The sequence below is a fragment of the Mustela putorius genome, unplaced genomic scaffold (genome assembly GCF_011764305.1).
Source record: "Mustela putorius furo isolate JIRA1106 unplaced genomic scaffold, ASM1176430v1.1 tig00003836_pilon_pilon_pilon, whole genome shotgun sequence".
Lineage (NCBI taxonomy): Eukaryota > Metazoa > Chordata > Mammalia > Carnivora > Mustelidae > Mustela > Mustela putorius.
The window spans coordinates 21,277,273-21,296,553 of record NW_025421989.1 but is presented as its reverse complement, the minus strand read 5'-3'; the positions used below and the strand labels follow the sequence as shown (position 1 = coordinate 21,296,553).

The window sequence follows — 19,281 nt, the reverse complement described above, 5'->3', positions numbered from 1 at the left end:
TTTTTTTTTTTTTTTTTTTTTTTTTTTTTTTTTTTTGGTCCCATCACTGTGGCTAGGACTTCCATTATTATGTTGAATAAAAGTGGTAAGAGTGGACATCCTTGTCTTGTTCCTGATCTTAAATGAATTGCTCTCAAGTTTTTCACCTTTGAATACAATGATAGCTGTGGGTCTTTCATAGATAGCTTTTTTAAGTTGAGGTATGTTCCCTTTAAAACTACTTTGTTGATGCCTTTTATCATGATTGCATGTTGTACTTTGTCAAATGCTTTTTCTTCATTCTTTGAAATGATCATATGGTTTTTATCCTTAACTTTTATTGATGTGATGTATCACTTTAATTCATTTGCCAATATTGAACCACCCTGGCATCCCAGGAATACCACTTGATTGTGATGAATGATATTTTTAATGTATTGTTGAATTTGGTTTACTAGCATTTTGTTGAGAATTTTTGCATGTATATTCATCAGAGATATCAGTTTGTAAGCTTTTGTTGTACTGTCTTTATCTGGTTTGTGTATCTGGGTAATGCTGGCCTCATAGGATGATTTTGAAAGCTTTTCTTCCTCTTCTATTTTTGGAATAGTTTCAGAAGAATAGGTATTGACTCTTCTTTAAATGTTTGGTAGAATTCAAATGTGATGCAATCTGTTCTGGGATTTTTGTTATTGTTGTTAATTGTTTGATTACTGATTGAACTGCAATGTTACTGATCAGTCTGTTCAAATTCTCTATTTCTTTATGATTCATTTTTAGAAGGTTATGTGTCTAGGAATGTATTTTTTTTCTAGGTTGTCCAGTCTGTTAGCATGTAATTTTTCATAATATTGTTTTATAATCCTTTGTATTTCTTTGGTGATGGTTGTTATTTCTCCTCCATTTCTAATTTTATTTGAGTTCTCTCTCTCTCTCTCTTTTGATAATGAGTATGGCTAAAGGCATGTCATTTTTTACTGATATTTTCAAAGAACCAGTTCCTGGTTTCATGGGCCTGTCTGATTGTTTTTTAAGTCACTTTTTCATTTATTTCTGCTCTAATATTCATTATTTCCTTCTTTCTATTAGTTTGGGGCTTTGTTCTTCTTCTAGCTCCTTTAGGTGTGAGGTTAGTTTGTTCATTTGAGATTTTTGTTTGTTTCTTCAGGTAGGATGCATTGCTATAATCTTCCCTCTTAGAAGAGTTTTTTGTTGCATCCCAAAGATTTTGAACCATTGTTGTTTCATTTTTCATCTGTCTCTGTGTATTTTTTTTTTTAATTTCCTCTTTGAGTTCTTGGTTGACCAATTCATTGTTGAGTAGTATGTTATTTAGCCTTCCATGTATCATGTTCTTTCCAGATTTTTCTGTGTGATTGATTTCTAGTTTCATACAGTCTTGGTCAGAAAAGATACATGGTATGACAATCTTTTCGAATTTATTGAGGCTTTTCTTTTTTTTTTTTTTAAAGTTTATTTATTTATTTGACAGACATATCACAAATAGGCAGAGAGGCAAGCAGAGAGAGGGGGGGAAGCAGGCTCCCTGCCAAGCAGAGAGCCAGATGCAGGGTTCCATTCCAGTACCCTGGGATCATGACCTGAGCTGAAGGCAGAGGATTTAACCCACTGAGCCACCTAGGCGCCCCTTGACCATTCTTTCTAATAACCAAGGCTTTCTTACTGTGTCAAGTTGATTTTACTTAGCTCCTACTTCCCTCAGAACTAACTCTCCTCAAAATCATCTCAGGCACCCCGAGACTTGTTTTATGGCCTAACATGTGATCTATTCTGGAGAATGTTCCACATGTACTTGGAAAGAATCTTCTGTCATTTCCTGATGAAAGGATCTAAATATAGCTGTTAGATCCATCTGGTTCAGTATGTCATTCAAAGCCACTTCCTTATCGATTTTCTGTCTGGATTATCTATCCATTGATGTAAGGGGATGTGAAAGTTCCCTACTTTAATTGTATTACTGTAAGTTTTTTCCTTTACGTTTGTTAATAGTTGCTTTATGTATTTAGGTGCTCCAGTGTTGATAGCGTAAGTATATACAGTTGTTAAATATTCTTATAGGGTTGTTCCCTTTATCACTATGTAGTGTCCTTTGTTACAGTCTGCTTTAAAGTCTGTTTTGTATGATGTAAGAATTGCTACCCCATCATTCTTGTCACTTCCATTTGTATGATATCTGTTTTTCCATGCCTTCACTTTCATTTTGCATGTGCCTTTTTAGGTCTGCAGTGAGTCTCTTGTAGGCAGCAAATAGAGGCATCTTGTTTTTTTTTTTTTAAAGATTTTATTTATTTTATTTGACAGAGAGAGAGATCACAAGTAGGCAGAGAGGCAGACAGAGACAGAGGGGGAAGCAGGCTCCCTGCTGAGCAGAGAGCCCGATGCGGGGCTTGATCCCAGGACACTGAGATGGTGACCTGAGCCGAAGGCAGCGGCTCAATCCACTGAGCCACCCAGGCGCCCCTGTTTTTTTTTTTTTAAATCCATTCTGTCACCCTAGGTCTTTTGATTGGAGCATTTAGACTATTTACATTGAAAGCCATTATTGAGGGCGCCTGGGTGGCTCAGTGGGTTGAGCCGCTGCCTTCGGCTCAGGTCATGATCTCGGGGTCCAGGGATCGAGTCCCGCGTCAGGCTCTCTGCTCAGCGGGGAGCCTGCTTCTCTCCTCTCTCTCTCTCTCTCTCTCTCTGCCTGCCTCTCTGTCTACTTGTGATCTCTCTGTCAAATAAATAAATAAATAAATAAATCTTTAAAAAAAAAAAAAGAAAGAAAGCCATTATTGATAGTTATGTACTTGTTGCCATTTTGTTGTTTTATAGTTGTTTTTGTAGTTCTTTTCTGTTCCTTTTTTTTCTTCTTGCTCTCTTCCCTTGTGGTTTGATGGCTTCCTTTAGTGACATACTTGGATTCCTTTTGATGTGTGGTTGCCATTAGGTTCATTTGGAGATCTTACACATATAGCTGTCTATATTACGTCAAGGGTCACTTAAGTTTCAACCTATCCTAAACCACTAAATTTTAATTCCCTCCCCTTCATATTTTATCTATATGATATAATACTTTGTATCTTTATATCCTTTTATTTGTGACTCCCTTGACAGATTTTTATACATATTTTGATTTTGTGCTTTTTCTTCCTTACTGGTTTTATAAGTGAATAACCTACTATTTTTATTTTACATTTGAAATTTTACCTTCATAATGTTCTTTTTTAACTTTTCATTTGAATTCCAGTTAGTTAATATACAGTCTTATATTAGTTTCAGGTGTACTATACAGTGATTCAACACCCACACAACACCTGGTGCTCATCACAAGTGCACTTCCTAATCTCCATCACCTGTTTGACCCATCCCCTCCCCCCACTTCCCTCTGGTAAACATGAGTTTGTTCTTAATAATTAAGAGTCTGTTTCTTGGCCTTTTATAATTTTCTTACTCCTGATTATGACCTTTTCTTTCCACTCAAAGAATTTCCTTTAATGTTTCTTGTAAAGCGGGCTTAGTGGTGATGAACTCCTTTAACTTTCGTTTGCTCTGGAAACTCCATCTTTCCTTCTCTTCTGAATGATAATCTTGCTAGGCAGAGTGTTCTTGGTTGCAGGTATTCTGCTTTCAGTACTTTTATTATATGATACTACTCTTTTATGGCTTGCAAAGTCTCTGTGGAAAAATCAGCTGATAGCCATATTGGGTTTACCTTGCATTAACTCTTCTCTCTTGCTGATTTTGCCATTTTAATTATGTGTCTTAATCAGTACCTCCTTGGGTTGACTTTGATGGGGGCTCTCTGTGCTTATTGGTTGTAGATGTCTGTTTCCTTTCCTAGATTAGGGAAGTTTCAGCTATTATTTCTTGAAATAAATTTTCTGCCCCCTTTCCTCTATCTTCTTCTGGGATCCCTGTAATGCAAATGTTATTATCCTAAATGATGTCACTGAATTCCCTTAACCTATTCTCACTTTTAATTCTTTTATCTTATCTTATTTTTATTTTATTTGAAATTTATTTATTTATTATTTTAGCTGTTCATCTTGGTTATTTTCCATTACTCTGTTTTCCATGCTGCTGATTTGTTCTTTGGTTTTCTCTAATCTGCTATTTACTACCTCTAGTGTATTTTTAATTCCAGTTAGTGAATTCTTCATCTATGATTGGTTCTTTTTTACATTTTCTTTCTTCCTACTGAAGGTCTCACTGAAATCCTCCACTCTTTTCTCAAGTCCAGTGAGAACTTTTTGAGCATTACTTTGAATTCTCTATCAGATATATTGCATATTTATGTTCTGTTAGCTGTTTTGTTGTGATTTTATCCTGTTCTTTGATTTGAGATATATTCCTTTGTCTCATTTTGTCTAAATCTTTGTGTCTCTAAACATTAGAAAAGTTAGCTGCATGTCCCAATTTTGAAAGTAGTGGCATTATGGATAAGTGGTCCTGTGATTGCCTATAACACAATGTCTCCTGTTAACCTGAATTAGGTGCCTCGGGGTTGTCTCCATTGTAGGTTGCATGTACCCTGCTGTTGGGGCTGCGCCACATTTGCCTTCAGCATGGTCTGCTGCAGTGGCCCACTTTGCCTATCGTGTATGCGCTGGGCAGCATTTGGTCTGTGGCTGCCACAGCTTTGTCGTTGGATGGTGTTCAGACTGAAACCAGATGTCTGCTTTCAGCCTGTCCACTGGGGTTCTGGTTGCACTTAACCGAAGGGCACTCTCCCTGTATTGTCCCTTGAGAATCTCTTGTTGGTGGGTGGAGCCTGCAGTCAAACCAGATGCCTGCCCCCAGTCCATCTACTGGGACTGCAGTCACACTGTTGTGTGTAGTTACCTTCTCTCCTTAGGACATGAGTAACTTCTGAGTTGTGCTTGTCCCTGCTGGGGCTGTTTGAAGGATGTGTTGTTGCAAGAGCTTTTTGGGTAAAGCTAATCCATAGAAGAATGTGGGGGCTGGCCTTGTTAACAAGGTAGGTGAAGAGTGTTCATGATGATTTTTACAAATATCCAGCTGTTTAGGGAGGGGATAAGGAGAGAAGTCTCTAGCTCTTTCTTGGAGAAGTCCCCTAAAGATCCCTGCCCCTCCAGTACAGTTCTAGAATTTGTAAATAATAACTTGTCTTCATGGATATTCTAGGTGTTTTTCAAACTGTTGCCTCTATGCTTCTATCTCAGTGGAGCTGTTTGTTAAACTCTCTCTTCAAGGACAGGGACTCCGTTTTCTCTTGCCCTTTCAGTTTCCCAGAGCTAAACACATTGATTTTTAAAGTGCCCATAGTTAAGCCCCACTGGTTGTAAACCCCCAAATTGAGCCCCAGTGTTTTCAAAGCCAAATGTTATGGGGACTCATCTTTCCCCTGCAGGGGCCCTGTCTTTGGAATGCCTGGTATGGGGTCTCTTCCTCCCCCTTCTCCATACCTTTGGTGCCCTTTCCCTTTGTGATTAATCTTACAAGAGGTTTGGTCCCTGGCTGTGTCTATGCCCTTCCTACCCTTTCTGATATGGCCCCCTCTCTGTAATTGACTGTGGAAGGTCTGTTCTGCCAGTCTTCAGGTTATTTTATGGGTCAGTCACACCAATATGACTGTTATCTAGGTAAGATAGGACCTGAAACACCCAGGTCTCTATCAGGATTGGGGGTCCAGCTCCCTTTGCAGGGTCTGACCCTTGAGGATGTGGCCTTGGCACAATTAGCATGGGGTCCTTGTTATCCAGCAGCCAGGTCTGGGGGTCTCCTCCGTTACTCTGCACCACACCTTCCACGGCAATGCCAGCTGTAGCTCTTTCCGAAAATCCAAAGAAGGTTCCACGGAGCTGGGCTTCCAGAGCAGCAGGGGCACCAGGTGGCAGTGCTGGCACAGCAGGTGGAGTGTGGGGTGTGTGGAATTGCACTTCCGTCCCTCGAAGACGATGAAGATGGGTCTATGCGTCTCCAGCAGCCGGCACAGATTCTCCCTGCAGGGATAGGACCAGCAGGACACCTGTTTTATACACAAGAGTTTAAACTGAATAGGGGGCTACCACTCGTAGTATAATTATCAGTGCCCACCAGGGTTCAGTTCTCCCCTCGTAGGCTAGCATTTCTGGGGCCCATGGCAGTGAACTGGCCACCTGATTAGAATATGCTTCCTCTAGAGGCAGTGATCTAAGACGAAATGCAGAGCCACACAGGGACAGTGGGATATGAGAAAATTGTGTGTAAACTTAGAGAGGCAAGGAATAACCTGAGTTACAAGCAATGGGAAAAGTAAGGGGGAAAAAAGGGGTAGGGTATTTGCTAAAGAGAGAATCTATCAACTTAAAACAGCAAAAACAACAGAGAGAAGCCTAACGCTCGCGCCTCTTGTGGTTCAGCAGTCTTACTCTGTTGGCATGTGTCAGCCACGGGTGCCACATTTTTAGTCCCTCAAGAGAACTCTTCATTCAGCAGTAACATGGCAAACAGGGAGAGATGATTTACATTTTACAGTAGATCCTGTGAACACTGTGGGGAATGCCTGCTTCATAATAGGTTTTCTTAATTATCAAATGCCTAAAGTCAGCATTGTTACGATAACGAAGATGGGGTTTTATGTCTTCTTTTTCCACAGCCACGCAACATTTCTTGGGGATGCAGTTCCTCCATATGGATAATAAGAGGAAGAAGAAGCTAGCCTAGGTCCCATTAGATTCTGAGAACACTGATGGAACTGCAGGACAGGAAGGCTTCTGTCCCGTCAGGGGACACGTCAGGAGGCACTCTCCCTCAAGGAGGAAGATTAGGGCCAACACAGGAGGGGACAAGAAGGAAAGTGAACCTAAGGGGAGCTTTGGAGATGAGGAGTTTCCTCAAAAGCTCGCCAGAGCAGTAGAACTGTAACTTGAGAGGGAGACTGCCTGGAAAGGTGCACAGTCTTGCATTCCTCTGAGCCGCTGAAGCCACCAGTCAGACTGCGAGCTGAGCATCTGGGAGAGCTGTGACACACGCCGCCTTCATGGGAAGGACGATGTAAGAGCAGCGCGTGTCACCTACGCTGTTTCCTCCTCTGAAGTTGAAGGAAAGAAGGGAAAGAGATATATATTTAGTAATTTTTGTATATAATTATTTCTATACGTATTATTTATTTCTATATATAGCTGCTTCTTTCTCTGGTGCACTCTCCTTATAGTAGGGAAAGGAGTACTTTTTGCCAGACAGTGCCCTCAGTTTCTATCTTTTGGACATTATAAATTACTTATTTGTATTTCCATTTTGGCTTGGATGTTAGAAAGGATAGGCCCAAATGAAGGGGACTACACTTAAAACATTTTCCATGCTACCTCGTTGAGTTACCTGCTATTTCTACTCTCATTTTTTATCCTGTTTTTAATTATTCATATTTTGAAAAAGGTATATTGCTATATAGTCTATTGTTATGTAAATCCCCTTAAAGCATTTCTGGGACTAATGGAGCCCAACCACATCAATGAATAACTCCAGTAGTATCACAAAGGGAAGGAATAGGTAAAGGGGCATGTGAAAAAGTATAGAAACATTTTCCGAAGAACACAGGATACAGAGGACTTGGAGGAAGATGTAATTTTAGGTGGTGTGAGTGTTTGCCAAAGCTTGAAGTTCAAATCAGAGTAAAATGCAGAAGAGTTAAAGAATTTTCTTGTTGAGAGATGGGTGTTTAGGGACACAGAAGCTGAATATCTGATGCCAGTCTGAGAAATTAAAAAAAAAAAAAAAAAAGAAGAAGAAGAAGGACATTGAGCAGCAGTTATTTTGCTTACAAGCTCTATGTATAGGAAACTGTCTATGTTCAGCAAGGAATATCTAATATAGGATTTGCAAAGTGGGCAAAAATGACAGAATACATGAGATAGCAAACTAATGATAACTGCCTGGTGATCCACTATTACTATATAACTGTTTAAATGTATATAAGCTCCAGCCAATCATTTAGACCTTAAGCAAAGGCATATTCAAGAAGTAAGACGAAAAAGTGTCAAAATAAGGAACGTGGTTTGTTTTTTTTTTTTTTTTTAGATTTTATTTATTTGATAGAGATGGAGAGAGAGAGATCACAAGTAGGCAGAGAGGCAGGGGATGAGGGGAAGCAGGCTCCCTCCTGAGCAGAGAGCCCGATGCAGAGCTCAATCCCAGGACCCTGAGATCATGACCTGGGCCAAAGGCAGAGGCTTAACCCACTGAGCCACCCAGGTGCCCCAAGGAACGTGTTTTATTGGTAAGGCTGAAGTACGGGTTGAGGTCTATAACAGTATTGGGACAAATACTGGTGTTTATTCCTTTCTTTGTATCCTTTTTGGAGTATGTCAACCTCTATTTTGAAAAGGAAAGGTAAAACTGTTAAAGACAATTGCACTATAAACAAATAATGTACAGACCTTCTGTAATGGAAAGTGTGGAGTATCCCCTTTGGATCAGAAACATTTGAGGAAAGCTCAGGGATTAATGAATTTTGGAAAGAGGGCATGGTTTACAAAAAAGATTAAAGTGCTCACTGGAGCAGAGAGAATATATTGCTTTTTAAAAAGGAAAGAACATGCCGTAGATAATACCGTGAGGATAAAATGTCTGAGGCACAAAGAAATAGAGAATTTTAATAGTAAGAGTGACATCATTAATGACTTTGTTAGCGGTACTGTTTGTGATAGAAAACTTTTATAAAGGAATTTTGAGTGTAGAAAAGTATATGGGATGTCGCTGACTTGGAAGGTAACAACATTTATGAGAGAGAAGAACAAATTAAGAAAGTCATGATTTCCAGTTCTGTTCACATCATACATTGTGAAATACTGTCACATGTTATCTTAAGAAACACTTCGTGGAATAATAGCCTAAGATAGAAACACGGATTTCCTTTGCACTGTTGTTAGGAAAATTAAGGAATATTAAAATAAAAGTGCATTTGCAGTCTTACTACTTAGAATTAATGGCAGCTACGAGGAAACAACATATTTTTAAATAACACCATTTATTTATTTATTTATTTATTTATTTATTTTCGGTATCCAATGATTCATTATTTATGCACCACACCCTGTGTTCCACATAATACGTGCCCTCCTTAATACCCACCACCAGGCTCACACAACCTCCCAAAACCCTCCAAAACCCTCAGTTGTCTCTCAGAGTCCACAGTCTCTCATGGTTCCTCTCCCCCTCAAATTTCCCCCAACTCCCTTCTCCTCTCCATCTCCCAGTGTCCTCCCTGTTATTCCTTATGCTCCACAAGTAAGTGAAACCATATGCTAATTGACTCTCTCTTCTTGACTTATTTCACTCAACATAATCTCTTCCAGTCCTGTCCATGTTGATACAAAAGTTGGGTATTCATCCTTTCTGATGGAAGCGTAATATTCCATGGAATATATGGACCACAACTTTATCCATTTGTCTGTTAAAGGGCATCTTGGTTCTTTCTACAGTTTTGCAGTTGTGGACATCGCTGCTATGAACATTGGGGTACAGATGGCCCTTTTTTTCACTACATCTGTATATTTGGGACAAATCCCCAGTAGTGCAATTGCAGGGTGATAGGGAAGCTCTATTTTTAATTTCTTAAGGAATCGCCACACTGTTTTCCAAAGTGGCTGCACCAACTTGCATTCCCACCAACAATGTAAGAGGGTTCTGCTTTCTCCACATCCTCTCCAACACACGTTGTTTCCTGTCCTGTTGATTTTGGCCATTCTAACTGGTGTGAGGTGGTATCTCAATGTGATTTTGATTTGAATCTCCCTGATGGCTAATGATGATAAACATTTTTTTTTTCATATACTGAGCTTTTCCAAAAAATATATAAACTTAAAATTTACAACACTGAAAATAATTAGTGCTATTTATTGCTGCCTACATCACCTGTATACAGTCCTTCATGTGGCTGAAGGATATAGTCATCTCAGGGACTGTGCTTTAGATATAAATATAATTTCTGCTTTTAAAATACTTTTCTCTGGAGGGAGGCTCTTAATTTGGTTGAATATACATATCCTACTACTGGTGATTCATTTTTTTCCCTAGTGAAGAAAGGCATAAGTAAATTAGATGCCAAATAGAATCAGGCAAGAGGTTAATCAATATTGACCAAAAAAATCTAGAGAATATGTGTTTATTTTTGGTCTCCAAATCACATTTTGAATATTTATATTATTTTATAATTTAAATGTAATTCCTAGATGTTTCAGCAGTGTTGGAAAATATTGAACATAAGTGTGATTTTTAAAATCCTGCAGTTTTCACCATCAAGATAGGAACCCTGCTTATATTTTGTGTTACAGGTTTATACTTCCAACTTATGTGTAAATATGCCCATATGAACATATATATTATTGTGCATGTCCCACATTGTCTTGATCCTTGTTTTAATTTGAACGTGTTTGAAATGTGAGCTTTTACCTTGGGACATTTGCATGCCGTAGTAACTTGGGTTTTAAATTTGTAGTCTTACTACTTCTGGCAAAGATTGAATAACAGGGAACAGATTTAACCACTTGCCCGAAACATCTACCAAAAAAAGAAAAAGAAAAAGGCCAGATGATAAAATACATATTAGAAACATTTTCAATATATTGGGCACCAGGCAAGGAAAGACAGTGACTCCTGAGAGATTGAAAAAAAATGAAGCAAGTCTAGAATTGGCCTGGCTTGCTGCCTTGAGTAGTTCAGGTGAAACTGGTGGTCTTCTGGAGAGGCTAGGAGTCCAAGGAGGACCATGGGACTAGCGTCCACAAGGCAAAGCAGCAGAGAGGAGAGAATTCTCCAGAAAGAAAATATTGGAGTCCATACATGGCACAGAATACTTCTTATTCCCTTTATCAAAGTGCCAAACTGTATCATGCTCAGAGCATTACATAGAGTCCACAGAAGGGTTTTGTGTCTCTAGGGATATAAAATTAGCTTTAAATTTTTGCTTTCTGGTCTCACCTAACAGAGCTTAAAATCAAGAACCAAAAAGATCAGAGTGTTTCCAGGTAACATAGTTGAGTATCAGAACAGAGCTCAAAAGGGTAGATGGACTAAAACAAACAAATAAACAAACAAACCATTGAGGTCTCTTAGGCTGGATAAGTGTGAACAAGGCAAAATTCACAGTCTTCAGCCTCCAGCTGAAAGTTACTAGGCGTGCAAAGAAGCAGAAAATATGTCCAGCAGTGTGGACAAGAATTAACCAAAACTGATCTAGAAGTGAAACATGCTAGAGCAATGAGATGAGGCTTCACAAGATCTATGATTACTCCATTTGTTCAAAACACAAGAGGAAAAATGAAACAAGTATAGACATATAGTAAATAAAAGAACATTCTCATCCTTTCTGCACTCACCTCTTGAATAGAGTCTAGAGTCTCAATAGGGTGAGAAAGTTCTCCTCTTGAAGCATAGTCAGAAGCTTTGCTCATGGGTCCGGGCAACCCTCAGCATGACTGGGCGGGCAGGACACTTCACAAGCCCCAGTAGGCGAGGAAAAACCAAGGTATTCCTCTGCGGCAAGGACTGAGATAAGAGGCAACAGAACGGTGCTGAACTATTTTGATCTTTGCTGTTCCAAGACAGCGTGTCTCCCAAGGAACCACTTTCTTCTTACAGAAGTGCTCTGGGCTTCTGAGGATTTCAGCGTCAGCAGGTGCTTGCTGCATAGTGAGATCCCGGGTCGTTCCTCATCCCCAAATTGCGAGGGAGGCTTTGGTTATTGACCACTTGGTTAAGCTCCCTCATCCGTGTCTTTGTTCGGAGGCCAGTCTCAAATACCACACCATTAAGGGATTCCAGAGTGGGACGTGAGGGCACAGCAGGGAAGGCCTGGCGCAGGAATGCTGTAATGCAGGACAGCATGGGAACTGAACACATGTGCTGGGAACCAGGGTGCAGCTTGCTCTCCAGAACCCATAAGGCCGGTGTAGGTGGCTCTTTGATAAATGCAGCCTCTAGCGAGTCCCCACACTGTGGTTTCTTCTCATATTAACGATGCCCCTTTACGTCTGCTTTTGACGTTTGGCTACAAGTTCCTCTTTTTTCTTTTTTTCTTATTTCATTTCTTTTTTTGTTTATTTGTTTTTGTTGTGCTATGTTAGTCCCCATAAAATACATCATATTGCCTGTGACCTGTTGTGGAGTAGTGGGAAGAAAAGTGGAATAAGGGACGCTAGGTGTGTCTTCAGCTGGGAGGAGTGGCACAGTGTGGCCTCAGGACACATTCAGACCAGGGCTCTAGTCCCAGCACTGTCACTTACAAGCCAGATGAACTTGACAAAATTGTAGGTTTGTCATCTGCAAAGTGAGTCTGAGGTGTCCCATTTGGTAGGACCCTGGAAATAGATGCGATGTTTGCAAAGCGCGTGATACAGTGATCTTTAAAAGAACGGGATTTGTTGCTATGATAAATATGACCCCAGAGAATAATACCAACTCCTTTGGGATTTTTTCTTTTAATTTTATGAGATGTCAGAAAACATGCTATGCCTTTGGAAGGAATGAAAATATGTTATTTAATTTGAGTGTGGAAGAGTCTCCCCCAACTACATGTAATTCAGAGGTCCTAGTATTTGTGTCAGGGGCCAACAGTTTCCCTTTCAGATGCCTTTACAGCCAAACCACCCCTATTTTTATTCATTTCACCACCACCGAAAGTCTAGCCTTTCTTTAGAGGTTTGCCAGATTACTCTCAAAATAATTTAATGAATAGACTGCGCCTTTAATGGAGTAGGTTCTGGCTCTCCCGGGCCAGAGCAAAGATAGTAAAGTGACATCTCCCTTCAGAGGAGTGTCACCTTTGTTTCTTAGAAATTTCCTAGAGATCATGTCCATAAAATCCCTGGTTCGTGCACTGTGTTCACATGCACTGGGACCAGAGCACAGGACCCTTTCTGTTCCTGCCCCAGGGAGGGATGTTCTCTGCTTTACACACCATCCCAAAGTAACTAGTACGTTACTTTTTTCAGTTTTTCATCCTAGTCTTCAGTCTCTCAACTCTGAGACCCACCATCTGAGGGTCAGTTCCTCGCTTACAGTTCTCACAACTTCATCTGGTCTGCTCCCCTGCTTAACATAAAATGACCTCCTGGAAGACAGGGGCAGTGTCACCAGGCTCCGCAGTGCCTTGCTTCAGAACATTTGCCTGAGGCTGCTCTCATCAGGAACCTCCCCTCTGCCTCACCCGTTCTTTTAATTTGACATTTCTGTGCAACGTACAGTGCAGTTCACGGTCTCCCTTACGTGGCAGCAGCCCCTAGATTACAGTAGCCATAGTGGTGGATAGGCTCTCTGTGGCTCCAGGGGAGTGCCAGCAACAGGGGACCTCGGGGGAGTACCCCCCAAACGAGGAGGATGGAGGACTCCTTGGCTGCTGCTGCAGTAGACTGCATACCCTCAAGAGCCCAGGGGCATTTCCCATGGAGGTGAAGGTTGCTGTCCTGGGCCTGAGGCCTGAGGGCACTGGGCAGGCTGGCAGGCAGCGAGGGCACCTGGAGAGGGGGATGGTGAGGCGGGAGGAGCCCTTTCAGCGGAGAGATCCCACCTTGGCTTTGTCCACAGCCGCTCCTGCAGGGTCCCCCAGGGGCACTGCTCTAGGACCCCCCAGGGCTCTTGTTACCCTGATCAGCCTGGGCCCAGAGCACCCTAAGGAGGAAGGTGGCGTGAGCCTCGGGCCCCAGCCAGCCAGCCCTGTCTGGGCATTACTGGGGTGACAGCAGGGCCTGGCCATGGGGTCTCCTGTGTTCTAGAGTAAGGAGTCTACTCAGTGTGCCACCTAGGGGCTGGGGCCCACCCTTCTGTCCTCTAGTGGCTTCACCTTCTGACTAAGGATTTTACCTTCCTTAGACATGGGGTAAAGGAGGGATAGGGGACCTCCGGCTTGTCACCCCTGCCCTGAGCCTTAAAGTGCTGAAAGCAGGGGCAAAGCTGGACTCTTTGTTGTCTCCTTTATTCAGGGGCTGGGCTGTGTCCCCCACCCCCCAGTCTTCAGTCAGCGTTCTCAGGTTGAATCTTCGGAGGCCTGAAGTCATCTCCTCATAGTAAGGCCACAACTCTCGGAGACCCACCAGAAAGAGTGAGGAGAGCCATATTGGGCCATACCTGCCTGCGGTAGGCAAACCTGGAGCTGGTGATGGTTTGCCTCACTGGTCCTCACTCAGGTTCCTCACTGACTCAGAGGTGGCCTCGTTCCTTCCTCTCTTGACCTATTACTGTCCTCGTATCTCTGTCACCCCAATAAGAACTGAGAGTTGCTCTTTTGCTCTGCTTGCCAGCTAGCCAAATATCTCCCAGGACTGACAGCCCTGCCCCCATTGTTATGGTTTTCATGCGCTGCTCCATTTGCAGGCTTCTTATCCTTAACTCTGGCACAACCTAGAAATTGTCCCTATGCTAGCTTCAGACCACGGACCTTACTGCCCTGAGTCCCCAGAAGTGGAAGTCAGGTAAGTTGCATCTAGTCACAGCTGTTTGGAGATTCTGAGAGCTAATAGCAAGGGACAAAACTATGGGACTCTACTGTTCTGAGGCTGGTGATACCTATAGTCCTCACTCTCTCAAGATCTATGATGCCTCCTCCTACTGACCTAAGTCCCCCGGGGCTGGAAGCCAGCGGGTGACACATATGAATACTCCTTCCTAGAGTTCCTCAGGTCTGAGAGGATGGTGGCAAGTTTGTTCCTCTCTCTGTCTTCGCTTGGGTGTTTTCGTGTTTCCCTAGTCCTCACTCAGAGTCTTTACACTGATTCTTTCTATGACCTGGGAGCCTGTTCTCTCACACTAACTCCTTTCATTCCCTCTGACCACCTAGGATTGCCTTACGTGGCAAAACTTCCTGTGGCCACATAGCTGACAGTAGGAGAGGTATCCTGTTGTGTCACCACTGTTATGATCTGGATGGTTCCCTCTTACGTAGGGCCCTGTCCTTGGTTCTTGGTGTGACGGGGAATATCTTCCTTTGCTAACCTAATGTTTGTTCTTTATGCCAAGTGCCCCACCTCACTGAGATGGCCCTTAAAGGAAGTGAGTAGGCCTCATCATGCTGCCATTTCTGGGTTTACTGAGGGAAGACATCAGTAGTGGGGCTCTGTGTGGCCCCTTCTGTTCTGGTTGGGGTCCACTTATCTTCCTTTGGAGTGATCAGCTTGACTCCAATGAGGAAATAGGTTTCCACCTTCTACTGAGGAAGGCTGCTCCCATTAGACAAAGACCCTCTCCTCCATGAGTCCACGTCCCATGGAAACGGACACCTCAGCTGGAAAGCTTTGCCCTGGGCCTCCTAGGTCTGACAGCAAGGGTGGGAGTCTGGGCATTCTCCTCGATCCTGGGGTGAGTGGTCCCCTAGCTCCTCATCCTTCATCTTGACTCATGACTAAACGTGGGGCTCTACCCTCCACTCGCCTGAAAAGGCCATACTCCTCAGACTAAGGCCATTACCTGCTTGGAAGCTCCAAATTGGAAGAATGAATCCTATCTGCCCAGGGCTGTTAGGATCTTCTGAAAGATGATAATAGGGGCAGAATTTTAGGACACCCCAGTCTTCTGGAGTTCGTAGCCCCTTAGTCCTTGCTCAGGTTTTTGACCTTGACTATGCGTAGCCTAAGTCTGCCCGCCTTTCACCAAGGTTGTCATCTTTCTGAGACACTAGAGGGGGAAGTCAGCCTGCTTTCTGTGGCTTACCCTGCCTGTGGCCTCGGTATGGCCCTTTCTGTTATGGGGGTCCATTCATCAGCATTCATTGTCCTCACCTTAAATTCAATTAAGGCCTATGAGACTCTCTTATCATTTCTTTTCTTCCTTCACACTACTCATTTACTTAGCATTACTATTACTGTGGCTGTGTATTCCAAAACACTACTTTGGGTCAGGGTTTTGTTTATCCATGAGATATATTTTGGAGTAAGAGGAAGAAAAACAAAATAAAAGAAGGTCTTGCTCAGGCTGAAGGAGAGGCAGAGCATGGGTCTCTAGACTGATCGGGACCAATCCAGACCAGGGATCCAGTCCCAGCGAGGTCACTTACCACTCCTTTGAACTTGAGATAACTTACAAGTCATTTTATCTGTAAATGAAGTTTGCTAAGCTCTATCCTATAGGAACATTGGCATTTCTGTACTATATAAAGCACTTGGCATACTCTTTAAGAAATACTGGGTCTGAATGAATGGCAGTTATTATTATCAACCCCCAAAATACCACCCTCCCATCTAAGTTTATTTTTAATACTATAGATAGCAGAGAATGTACAGTACACAAGGACAAAAACAGACATTCTTAAGCTAACTAAAGTATCTTATTTTTCACTAAGACCAAAAGGAAGAGGCAAACCATGAATTAAAACATTTTATTTTATTTTTGTTTAAAACACATTTTAACAATTTTTTTTCTCTATTTTGTGTTCCTATTTTACTGTGTTCTTCTTTCACATTTTCATGAAATGCCTATTTGCAATGCCATGTTATATGCTTTTGGATCATACATATAGTATAGATGGTTTGTGACTTTCTTTTTCATATACCAAACCTATAACTCTCCCTTGTGAGACAGCAATAAATGAGATCCATGCCATTCTTAAGTTTATATTCTAGAGCTAAATGAACTATTACAAGAAAAAAAAAATTTGAGAACACCTAAATAAGTATAACTATATATGCTTATAGAAGCTAACAGTTTAGAACAAACAGGAGGAACATCTATGCTTTTTTTCCCTCCGATCCCTAGGGCTCTGCACTACTGGAAAGGTGCCCTCTTCCACCCCAGGGAAAAGCAGCCGCCCCGACTGCCTGACTAGACGCGGCGCCTGCTACGGGCCCCCTTCGTGGCAGCCCCCCTGGCCTGGGGTCTGGCCCCCACGCGCTCCTCCTCGTCTAGCAGAGCCTCCTCGTACAGCTGGGGGTAAGAGCTGGGCACCGTGTCGTTGATCTTGGCCAGGACCTGCAGCACCTGCATCTTGCTGGTCTCCGCGCGGGCCTTGGGGCCCCACAGGAACTCGTGGCGCAGAGGGTCGCTGGAGGGCACGGGGCGGTACTCCAGGTAGCCCTGGCGCACCAGGTCTCGGGTGATGAGCTTGCGCGGCTCACCGAAGACCAGGTGCCTCTTGCCCTCCTGCACGCCCAGCACGTTGAGGAACTCCCAGACCTCCTCCTCGCTGGCGCGGTTGCCCTTCATGAAGATCACGCCCAGGAGCGCCATCAGGAGGCCGGACTTGGGCAGCCCCTTGCTGCCGCCGCCCAGGGTGCCCTCGCCCGGTTGGGCCAGCTTGCTGACCAGCGTGTAGGACTGGCCGCGGTCGTCGGCCTCCCGGACCTCCAGGCCGAAGACCAGCTCCATGCGCTGGGAGGTGAGCCTGAAGATCTCGGGGAAGTGCTCGCGGTATTTCCTGCCGATGATCTTCAGCAGCGCCGCGCGCATCAGGGGCTCCCCGGAGCTGTGCTTCTCCAGCAGGAACTGCACCAGCATGCTAGCCTTGCGGATCAGGGGCGTTTTGCGAATGGCCAGAGGGGCGGCCGGGACCGCAGCCGCGGCCGCGGCCGGGTTCTCGGCGCCCTGGCTGCCTGGCAGGCCTGGGGACCCTGCGCCAGGAGACCCAGGGGCGGGTCCACCTTCGGATGGTGAAGATGGACCCGCCTCCTCTGGGGAGCCCGGGGGAGCGCGGGGGGGCTCCTCCTCTGCTGCTGCCACTACAGCAGCAGGAGCACCCCCGACACCCTGAGCCTCACCGTGGCCCTGGTGGCGTTTCTCCCGGACACGGGCCTTGTTTTTCTGGCGCCGAGGCATGGCGACACTGGTCAGGGCTGGTCAGCAGCGAGGACACCTGGGGGGGGGCAGTGAGGTGGGGGAGGCCCCTTCAGCGGAGAGATCCCACCCTGGCTTTGCCCATGGCCGCCCCTGCAGGGTCCCTCAGGGCACTGCTCTAGGACCCCACAGGGCTCCCGTTACCCTGGTCAGCCTGGGCCCTGAGGAGGAAGGTGGTGTGAGCCTTGGGCCCCAGCCAGCCAGCCCTGCCTGGATGTTACCAGGGTGACGGCAGTGTTCCTAACAGTGAAGACCCCAGTGTCCATGCAGGGTGTGGGGTGGGTCCCCCGTTAAGTGTTGGGAAGACCTGGGCCCCCACCCCCTCCCCTGCTCTGAAGGCGACCTGGGATCTTCCATGGTACCCTCAAGGAGGGAAGGAGGGAGCCTTCAGCCCACCACTGAAGTCAGGGGCACCTAGTGCTGACCACTGATGGGAGGGCTTCTCTGCCCTGAGTTCCTGGGATCCTCGGAATGACGCAGAACCCCCACTCTGACTCCGTGTAGGACCTGGGACCCTTCCTTCCTCTGACTGCAGGCTGCCCCTGCGAATTAAAGCTGAAACCTGCCTGAGACCTGATGGGAGAAATGATGGGATGTCTCAGAATGACATCCCTTTCTGGGCCTATTAAGGATCGACAGGAGAGGACAAGCCCTATTGTTCCTGCTTCCCGCGGTCCTCACTCCGGGTCCTCCCTTGCCCCGATTCTGGCCACTCACGCTAATGGCGGCAGGTGCTGGAGACTCATTAGGAGCCGGAAGGTCCTCACCCTGAGTCCCGGCACGACCTGGAAATCCTCCCTCTGCTGACCGGCAGCCAGCCCCCAGACCTGGGCCCCTACCTCCCCGAGTTTCTGGAGCACAAAGTGAGGCAGCACCTCAGTCTTTAGACCAGCCCAGACCCTCCCAGGCCAAAGCAGAGACTCCATGCGGCCTCTGTTCTGGGGTATGGATTCCCCCCAATCGTCACAAAGGCCGTCTCCTTCCCACCAGTAGGCCTGGGGGTCTCTGCCTGTGCTGAGCTGAGCCAGAGTCTGGCAGTCCCGGGACAATTCCTGCAATCCCTGAGACACCGCGAGGTAAGTGAAGGGACCTGGGGCTTAACCGCCATGTTGGGGCCTCCGAGCCCCGAGAGCAGGGGCGGAGCGGAACAGGGCCTGTTGGACCTCTCTTTCCGGGGGATTTGGGGCTGGGGAGTTGTCGAAGGTGTATCCCCAAAGTTGTAACCCGGGACTCCTCGCACCTCAACCCCTAACAGTGTACAGGTCCCCAGTTCGGGCTCACCCTAGGCAGGAGCTTTCCGACAAGGCCTCACTACCCACGGCGTCGTCCGGAGGAAGTTCTCGAGGGCTACGAGGTCCACTTCCGGTCATGTGGGTCTGGGCCCCGGGGGAGGACCCTGGGAGATGGGGGCGGGGCTCTGTGGGCGGGGCTCTGTGGGCGGGGCTCTTTGGGCGGGGCTCTTTGGGCGGGGTAGGGAGTGATGTGGGTAGTGTGTGGTGTGCTGGATTGTAGGGGCGAGTCCCGCAGGACTCACAAAGG

At 45.1% G+C, this 19,281-nt stretch overlaps 1 protein-coding gene across 1 annotated transcript in view; it reads right to left on the bottom strand.

Moving 5' to 3' along the window:
• LOC106007474 overlaps positions 1–19,117 on the bottom strand; it is a 31,922-nt gene extending 12,805 nt beyond the window's left edge. Inside the window, exons 1-4 of the mRNA XM_045089229.1 lie at positions 19,024–19,117; positions 16,736–17,761; positions 10,906–10,914; positions 5,750–5,948 (exon numbers count right to left, since the gene is read on the bottom strand). Coding sequence (XP_044945164.1) covers positions 5,750–5,948; positions 10,906–10,914; positions 16,736–17,724 — 1,197 coding nt within the window. The 5' untranslated portion in view covers positions 17,725–17,761; positions 19,024–19,117. The remainder of the gene's footprint in view (positions 1–5,749; positions 5,949–10,905; positions 10,915–16,735; positions 17,762–19,023) is intronic.
• Positions 19,118–19,281: the final 164 nt, after the last annotated feature.